Genomic DNA, 9,384 nt, shown 5'->3' on the forward strand with positions numbered 1-9,384 from the left:
CTGTGCGTAACTGTTTATGCTGTCTTCCCACATATTTTTGAGTCGGATATGTTTTGTCGCAAACTTTGCCGGGCAATATTGGCGAATAATATTGTAGTAAATCTGGCTGCAATTCGTGTGGCTGCAATGGTGCCGGACAATATTGTCGGGATATACTGTCGGCAATATGTAATTTGTGTGGCCCATGTAAATGTATCAGCTAAAATTGCAGAAATGACGTTTTTATTCCTCGCTTGTCACAAATACTTGACTTTTATTTCCGAATGTGCCGCGATTTCAGAGGGTGGGGTTAGGCAGGAACCTAAGAGTGCAGGATAAACTGGCTTTGCTGTGAGCTTTAAACAGGCAAAACGAAAGCGAGAATACAAGGCAATTGTAACACAGTTTACCAATTTAAACCTGCACGCGGGTGTAACACCGATTTTCGATTGGCCTCCAGTCCTGACATTTCATTGGTCGTTTGTATCGCTATTTCGGCGTGGTGGGGACATTGCCAGGCCGACAGAGCGCAAATCCGCAGAGTCGCAGAATAACTTCAGCTATACACCGTGCGTTCGTGCGTTTTAGTTTACAACATCCGTTCATGGGTCATGCGCGTTAAGGTGTAGGGACAATAGCATGCACGGCAGGCAGTGCCACAGACGACTCCACGTTTACTTTCTTTTTTAACTTGTGAGTGGTGTGTCATTTATTTGTGAACTACAGAAATAAAATTATTAATAGCTCTGTTGATACTGTATTGACAATGAAGAAATTAAATTTTAAATGAGCAGAAATAGACAGACGTAGATTAATTTTGCAGAGACTTGGAATTCATCGAAAAAAAAACTTTTAACTGAAAGTGTCAGTACCAAATAATAGGTTTCTAACCTTGTGGTATCAAATTAAAGAACACTTTCTGAGTTCTACACACCTGTTTGAACACCGCTTAATCCAGATGCACATTACTCGTTTCCTTTGTGAAATTTGTGTAGTTGCTGGTAAATGGGATGGTTCTGCATCAAGGGCACCCACAGCGTGTCTAGTTCACTTTAATTATCAAAAGATTAGTCATTGGAACTATGCAAATGAAAGTACCGTCGCATCGTTGTATTATTTTCCTGAATGAGCACATGCGAGATTGTACAGGTGACAGCATTTGCTCAAGATAACGGATGTGCAGGTTTCCAACTACCTCTAATGTTCAGTCCGTACATGCTAATTTATATCAATATTTTATGTAAGAACCTGGGTATTGTCTTATTAGTAATGCTGAAATGTGGTTTCAGAAACAGCCTGCAAAGATGTTACCATGATCACAGTTGGTAATAGACTATAGTTTTTTTTATATAGATTTGGGGCGAGTGCTGATTCCCATCGTTAACTTATATAGGCTGCTGATATTTTATTTGTCTGGAGTCCTTAAACTGGCCTATTAGCTTCAACAGCTGGGGTTTCATTTAAAAGTAGGATAGTGTATCCCCTTTTAAACTTAATGATAAGTTCATACTTTGCATGAGGGAGAAAATAAACATTTCAACTAAGAAAATATTTTTCAGGCTGTAATATCTACTTAAGGCTGCTGGCTTCCTTCCTCAACTTCCTACAAAACACATGGTGGAATTGCTACACTAGTACAAATATTTGTGTAAAGAAAAAGTGTGAATCAGTATTTATTATTATCTGTGTTTTCAGTGAGGCCCCAAACATTTAGGTATGCTCACAATATTGGCAACAACAATTTGTGACATTACCTGACTGCATCGCCCAATAGCAACAATGGGTGACAAAGTGTAAATCAGATAGAATAATGTATCAGTTTAATATGAGCACCTGAAGCTGGCAGAGTGCTGCCAAAGTGCATCATGCCAAGCTATTATTGATTGTAAACAGCACCTGAGGAGAATATGTATGTTGTTTTGTAAAGTCATATAATGTTGATCTAGTACTCTCTTATTTTCCTTGCTGCTTTCAAAAAGATGGTGATGACACATCGGGAGAACTAAGAAATTAATGGAAGCTCCTTGCAGCATGACGGGGAGCAGAGGTAAATTCTGTGTGAAGTATGGCTACAGTTGTCAACTTTATGCGGAAAGATTAAAAGCTGGCACAGCACTGGCAAATTCACAAATCATAAATGTTTTGTGTAACTGTAGTTGTAGTCACTTTAAAAATGACTGATGGATGTGAAGATCTGTATCAGAGCAGTATTAATGTTATTGCCACAGGGATACTTACTTCCATTGTTACAAAAATTCATCCTATAGTTAGATATGTGTTACTCGAAGGTTGGTTGAGGATTAAGGAGGTAAATAAAAGTTGGGTATAACAGATGAATCTGCATAAAGTTGAGCACTAGAAAGAGAATAGAATATGAAGGGTAAAATCACTATGACACCAGTGTTTATTCTGACCAAAAATATGTGCAACTCTGTGGCATCCAGAGAGGAGAGAAACATCTTTCAGTGTTGTGTTCCAACGACCAAGCAGATGCAATAGGCTGTTCCAGAGTTCACAAGTTTTGTATAAGTTTGATTGATGACTGATTTGATCTCTCAGGTCTTCTCAGCATGATTGGTTAAAGGTGTGCTTTTGGCTGTTCAGCCAAAAGCCTACCGTTAATGATTGGCTTCTCCACAAAAGAATCACCCAGTATTTAAAGTAATAATATCATGTATCTAGATGTAACAACTGTGGAGAAATGAATTAGATCAATTCCATGACCTCAGTTGTAGATAAAGTGAATGAAGATACTTTTGCGACACATACTGGAACTTTCTATAAACTGAAAAATTCCTAATTGAGTATTTATTTTGTACATTTGCTTCATTCATGTACAATGAAGCAAAAAAGGGAGACGGGTATCATTTTTCTAAGCAAATGAGTCAAACGCTTTTTGGAAACTGCAAAATAGTGCATCTATGTAACTATCTTTATCCAAGGCTTTCAATATTTCATGTGAGAAAAGTGCAAGTTGGGTTCCACATAATGGATATTTCTGGAATACATGCTGGTTGCCACGTTGGAGGTCAATCTGTTCAAGATACCTCTTTTTGTTTGAGTTCAGAATATGTTTTAAGATCCTACAACAATTCAATGTCATTGGACAATGGTTTTGTGGATCACTTCTACTTCCCTTCACAGAAATGGGTCTGACCTGTACTTTCTTCCAACTACTGGGCATGGTTTTTGTTCGAGGAGGTGTGCAATAGATTATAGTTAAAAAGAAGGGGGGGCTAACTTGACCACAAATTTAATATAGAATCTGATAAGGATTCCATTGTGCTCTGGATCTATGTTCAACTATTTCAGCTCTTTCTCAACACTATTGAGACAAACACTTATTTCACTCATCTTTTCAGTTGTATGAGGATTAAATCAGGACAGTTCTCCTGGTTTTTCCTTCGTAAAGAAGCATGAAATCACAGTTAAGTATTTCAGCTTTTGCTGTGCCACCCCCAATTGCAGTATCTGTCTCATTTTTGAGTGACTTGACACTAACTTTGGATGTAGAGGAATGTTTAGTACGAGTCATCGGCTTTGACCATTGACATAGGAAATGTGCAGCAGACATCGTAAACAATATGGTGACTATAAAGTGATGTTATTGGCGTTTTTTTTTTTTTTTTCAAATGGGCTAAGGTACAGATCAGTCTGTCACCACAACCAGTTTTTTTTTAGTATCACGTTCATTTGCACCAAAAGGTGACATGACAGCAGCCATTAACATTATGACACTAGCCAAAGCCAATGACTCGTGTCGAACATTCCTCTTGACCCCTAACTTTCATGCCACTAATCTTCAGGTTTAGGTATGACCAGAATTTCTGTTGTTTTTGTGAAAGATCAATTGACAGTGTTCTACTATGGTAGTCACTGAAGGCTTAATGCATTGCTCTCTTGACAGCCAATGTCTCAGAATCTCATCTATAGCCCTATGCTGTGTTTTACGTCTATTATGCAGTAATTGTGTTTATTTAGCAGTTCCTTTACAGTGACTGTACACAAAGGAGATTCTCTCAATGTACACACACAATTGTCATAATGCAGTGAGAAAAATATTGCCTGCCAGACACAAGACTCGAAACCCAAGCCCCATGCACTAATGTCATGCACATAGGCCAGGAGTGGCACCAACATGAACACTCGACTTGACTGCTAAAATAAGGTATGCAACTGCTGTTTGTGCCATAAGGTATGTCATCTGGCAATGTCACATGCTCAACATTTGTCTTCCACATTTGGAGATTTCCTGACATTTGTGGCCCATATGTCTTACATTGAATTACTTATCTCGGTGTCATGTACATCACTTTGGAGGTATTCAAATATTAATAAGAATCACTCTGTATGTCCATCTTGAGTGGGGTTCTGAAGTATCTGTTCCAAGTAGTTTTCATAAAAAGCATTTAGTAACATTTCACAGGATGCATTGTCATGCCCACCACTAACAAAACTGCAGTTTTCTCAGTTGATTGATGAATGATTAAAGCCTGCACCAATGATTACAGTATGCTTGAGGGACCTACTTACAAGCACACTTGGTTTTCTGTAAAGTTTTTGGTTGCATCAGGAAGTGAGACTGGTGGTTGATAGAAGGATCCAGTTGCAGTTTTATGGCCACCACTGATACTGAGTCTTGAACAAATGATCTCACATGCAGCTTCTATTTCTATGTTGGTGGATTGCTGTGTCTTACCTATTGCGACAAATATATTGCGTCCATTTTACATTAGTCTATCCTTTCGACATACACTTAAATTTTCCCCAAAAATTCCACAGCTACCAGCTTTAGGTTTTAAACAGCTTTATGTGCCTAGTGAACTTTGCTAGTTTTCAGGAGCACTTCAAACTCTTGGAATTTTGTTGTGAATACTTTGGCAGTTAACTACTGAGATTTTAATACTGTTGCCTGCGGGATAGGGGCATTCCTTTGGGTCTTACACTCACAATCCTGTGTCTTTCATTATCTGACCATATGGAGAGTAGCGTACTACTTGTGTCAACCCCCCCCCCCCCCGCCCCCCCACACACACACACAGTCAGTTACCTAGGCAGCAGTCCGTGATGTGTAGTGCACACCCGACTCATTTAGGAGGATCCTACAGTTCTCCAACCATATGGCGGATTTGCAGCCTAGCTTTTCACAGAACATCCAAAGTCCCTGGTTCAATCCTTCCACTTGACTTGGAATCAAGGGGCCACTATCAGCTCTGGGACAATGCTGTAAATTGTGAGCTTTGTTGAAACTTGGTGTGCAAGTCTGGTGTTCTCAGGCTTATCTGCTAGTCACTGGAATGATCCAACCATGACCTTGGAGTACAAACAACAGGCATTACTTGTTCCTATGTGTGTCACAGTCGGCAGTTGATTGCACTCTGTTCCTTCAATGGATGCTGAAATAGCCTCCTCAGCATTTTGACTGAGGCCTCCAGGCATACACACTGGGTGCACCTGGTGTGGTTTTGTGTTCCTTGCTGCCATTTCCCTCAGGAATACCATTATTTGCTGTACATTTGAACGGCCGATGATTAATAGATTTTTTTTGCTCTTGACCCAAGACAAAGCAGGTTTCCAAACAGGTGAAGTGAGTCCCACTGAGTTAGTTTTAGATCGGTATAACATCCTCAGTCCTCACAGTTTCTGTCCACCCTGCGGATGATGCCACCATACAGTCCACACAGTCAAGTGGATGAGTAAATACAGATCCCACACTTCCTGCAAAGGAGACAGGATCCGCAGGAGAGGATAGTACACGAGGTACCTCTGGTAAATTGACTCCTGTGAGCTGTCCCAACATACCAGTTTGCAGCAGCTGCCAATCATTTCACAGTAGTAAGAACAATTTCCAGCTGCTTACAAATGTCAGCTAACTCATCACATGTTCGAGCATGGCATTCAGTGAGCCTGCATTGTGGATGGTGCAGTGTTTTCCAGGACACTGGGTAAATATCTTTAAAGTAAGACTGCAGATTATCTTTTAAACTGTTGAGTGAAAACTATTACTAACTACCTTTAAGAACTGAAACAATTAGTACACAAAATGAGATTTCCATTAAGACAACAGAAAAACATGTGGTAGAAATTTCTAGATTCCTAAAACGTTTTGAGTATGTAGTCGCCAAGAAACTCAAAAACAGCATTAAGTTAGAATAAATTGAGATAATATACATGCAACATGAAAGGGAAAAACAGATGTAACACAATATTTAGCCATAATATGTCACAGTAACTATATCAAAATTGATGATTTACTGCGATGTAGCAAACCCATAAAACAATCGTAACTTCTGAAAATTCTCAGAAATGCATGTTTATTTGCACAGATATACACTGAAATTCTGGGTGAGCTATTCTTTGACAGTAACTGTAAATCACAAATGCTGATTTGCTATGAAATAAGTTATCCACAACACCTGTAACTTACAACAGTTTTCAAAAATATACTCTTGTAAGTGTCTAAAAATTCTCATAGATAAGTCTGTTTCTCACATAATTATACAAAGAAATTGAAGAACAATAGTATTCGAATGAGGATAGGCCTACTGTTGCCAAAATTTCTAAAGGAGCACAATTTAAGTTTATTCCTACAGTTGACGATAGTAGTAAGATTTATCATGGCTCTCACAAATGTTCAGAATTTAATAATGTTTCGGGATGCACTGATAAAATTGGTGAAAGATTATGCAGAAGCGATGCATACAGTAAAATATTAGAATCTAGAATGGTTACACTGATCCCATGGCATCCCCCTAAAAGCACAACCCATATTTTTTATGGTATTTAAATTTATGCTATTCCTTCAGCTCATTTTGTAAGGAAACATTAATATCTTTGTTCTGAACTGTCTGCAGTATAAAGTTTCTTTTGTCAACAGCCAAGGATCACTTGTTCTTTGAATGTGTTCTTTTGTGTAACAGAAAATGTTGAAAAACAATAGTTTTAAAACTTTCCACATATATTGCAGAAAGTATCTTTTGTTGCCAGTGCTAAAAGTAGTTAAGTTATCTTAGATGTTATAAGCGTTAAGTCTAATAACACTGTTCCATAAATGTGCTGATATTTATTTAATGATTATCTGTTGCTTCAGGCCATTCTTTGTTTTGGGATGATAACACCAGTGATAAGAGTACTTCAGGTGGGACCAATGACTTATGGTCGTGCCTGTCATCTGCAGAGAATACTGGCAAAAGAACACATAAATGGCAACCCTCAGCTTGCTGGTACATTAATTCTTGTTGAACATCCACCAGTGTATACCATTGGCATCCGGAAGAGGGAGGAGTATGCTCAAGATCAGTCACGTCTCTGTGCACTGGGTGCAGAATTCCATGTAGTGGATCGTGGAGGCTTGGTTACATTTCATGGACCAGGTCAGATGGTAGCTTATCCTGTGCTTAATCTCCGCTTTTGGAAAGGAGGTTTACGATCGTATGTGTCTAGGTTGGAGAATACTGTAATACACACAATCAGTAATGGATTTGCACTACAAAATGTTGAAGCGAGGCCTGCGCCGTACACTGGCGTCTGGCTTGGTAATGCGAAAATTTGTGCTATTGGGGTACGAGCAAGTCGTCAAGTTACAACACATGGACTAGCACTCAATTGCTGTGTAGATTTGGAGTGGTTTAAGCACATTGTACCTTGTGGACTTGAAGGCTGTGAAGTAACCTCATTATCTCAACAGTTAAAACGAAAAGTTGAGATTGAGGAAGTGGTACCTTATTTCCTTACTGCTTTTGCTACTGTCTTCCAATGCCATCTTGCAGATTATCCTGCAGCAGAGAAACTGAAACTATATGTAGAAATGTGAAAGAACTGACCATATGTTGTGAAACTCGTGCTTTGTATTTATAAAAATAAATGAGAAACGTGTTGTTCTCCCACCTGCTTGCTGAGGGAGGGGAATAATTCTTCATTGGTCTCCCCTGGGATGTAAAATAAGTGATGGAGATCTAATGAATGATCTTGTCTGTTATGTAATGTGTGAGGTTTTCGCAACATTTATTTTCCATACAGTCAACTGTTTTGTTTTGATAGAATACATAAAGATTTGTTTTGTAATCACTTGTGTATAAATTGGCTGAAAATGTAATTTCCTTGTATTACCAAGTTTCAAACATTAAGCAAGAAATGGGGAACCAATATGAGCATAATCTGTGATGAAATACCTGAAATAGAAGGAAAGAATACTACCTGATTCTTTAGCAACTTACTGAGATCTGAAGAAAGATGCACTCAGCATATACAATAACTGTTGAACACAGTGCTAATGACAGTAAAACAGCTTGCATTTTTCTACATTTACTATTTTTCATTTTTGGTCGCAGTCTGCATCCTGTGATTTTTTTTCAGGGCTTGTTTGCTATTTGGACTTGGTTATTTGAATCTATACTTTTAGTCCATGGTTATTGCCAAATGCTCTCCAGCATCTTGTTCAGCTCCTAACCCCTGATTTCAGGTTGTTTTTCCTGTGTTTCACTTCCTGTACATCTTATTCTATTATTTAACAGAAGAGGTGCCTAGTAATGAGCTGGAGGTAGAATAATGCTTAGCTTTTAGAAAAAAAATCCCTCAGAGTACTCTCTCTTTTGTATCGAAAGGGATTGTTAAGGTATGAATGCTAGCAGTTTATCTGTGGCATTTTTAAATTTGCTATTTTAATGATTCATAAGTAGAAACACATTCTATATTGAAACTTGAAACTTCCTGGCAGATTAAAACTATGTGCCAGACCAAGACTCCACTTGAGACTTTTGCCTTTCGCAGGCAAGGGCTCTACCATCTGAGCTACAAAGGCACGACTCACGCCCTGTCCTCACAGCTTTACTTCCACCAGTACCTTGTCTCTTACCTTCCAAACATTCTGTATTCTCCATCAACTAATTATGTATATGAGGTGGCTACTCATCAAATAGAAGAGGTGTTAAGCAGTAGACAGGCATGTAAAAGGATACGAACAAGTGCATTTTTAGTGTTTCATAGTGTAATGAATAATCCATTATACAGGGTGTTTGAAAAAGAATGACCTGATTTTGGACAGTAATAATTACAAAAAATAGGATGTGTTAGCAAGGAAATGTGTGCTGTTTGAATGGGCATGGCCTAGAGTTTCAGAAAATTGCCATTAGATGTCGATCAGTGCATTGTCTCAGTTTGCAGTCAGTCAGAAGAAAGACGATGTCCACTCAACAGAAGGTGTTTTGCTTGCTGCAGTTTGCAAAGAGTGAGTCATTGATCTCAGTCCAGCTTGCTTTTTGTCAGCATATTGGCATTGATCCACCTGCACCCAAAAAAATTCATAGGTGGTATCGCCAATTTGAAGAGACAGGATGCTTGTGCAACGGTAAGAATCCAAATTGACCTTACATTTCTGATGACGTGTAGGAAAAATTTTGTAAATGT

General features: G+C 38.7%; 1 protein-coding gene across 4 annotated transcripts; it reads left to right on the plus strand.

The window, feature by feature from the left end:
- Positions 1 to 490: 490 nt before the first annotated feature.
- On the plus strand, positions 491 to 8,280 carry LOC126271920 (putative lipoyltransferase 2, mitochondrial). Of its 4 annotated transcripts, none has more exons than XM_049974318.1 (2): positions 491 to 672; positions 7,070 to 8,280. In XM_049974318.1, the coding sequence occupies exon 2, from the start codon at positions 7,088 to 7,090 to the stop codon at positions 7,790 to 7,792; it is 705 nt and encodes a 234-aa protein (XP_049830275.1). In that variant the 5' UTR covers positions 491 to 672; positions 7,070 to 7,087; the 3' UTR covers positions 7,793 to 8,280. The 4 variants fall into 4 exon arrangements, with proteins under 4 accessions (XP_049830275.1, XP_049830277.1, XP_049830276.1 ...); XM_049974320.1 differs by lacking the exon at positions 491 to 672 and adding an exon at positions 1,320 to 2,026; XM_049974319.1 differs by lacking the exon at positions 491 to 672 and adding an exon at positions 3,279 to 3,406.
- Positions 8,281 to 9,384: the final 1,104 nt, after the last annotated feature.

The sequence above is a fragment of the Schistocerca gregaria genome, chromosome 5 (genome assembly GCF_023897955.1).
Source record: "Schistocerca gregaria isolate iqSchGreg1 chromosome 5, iqSchGreg1.2, whole genome shotgun sequence".
NCBI lineage: Eukaryota > Metazoa > Arthropoda > Insecta > Orthoptera > Acrididae > Schistocerca > Schistocerca gregaria.

What these genes read in the sequence shown, in the direction of transcription:
- LOC126271920 (XM_049974317.1), top strand. Translation starts at nt 5,871, where the DNA reads ATGGCATTCAGTGAGCCTGCATTGTGGATGGTGCAGTGTTTTCCAGGA. An exon ending in AGTGTTTTCCAGGACACTGG is followed by an intron (nt 5,925 to 7,069) that starts GTAAATATCTTT and finishes CTGTTGCTTCAG; the next exon opens with GCCATTCTTTGTTTTGGGAT.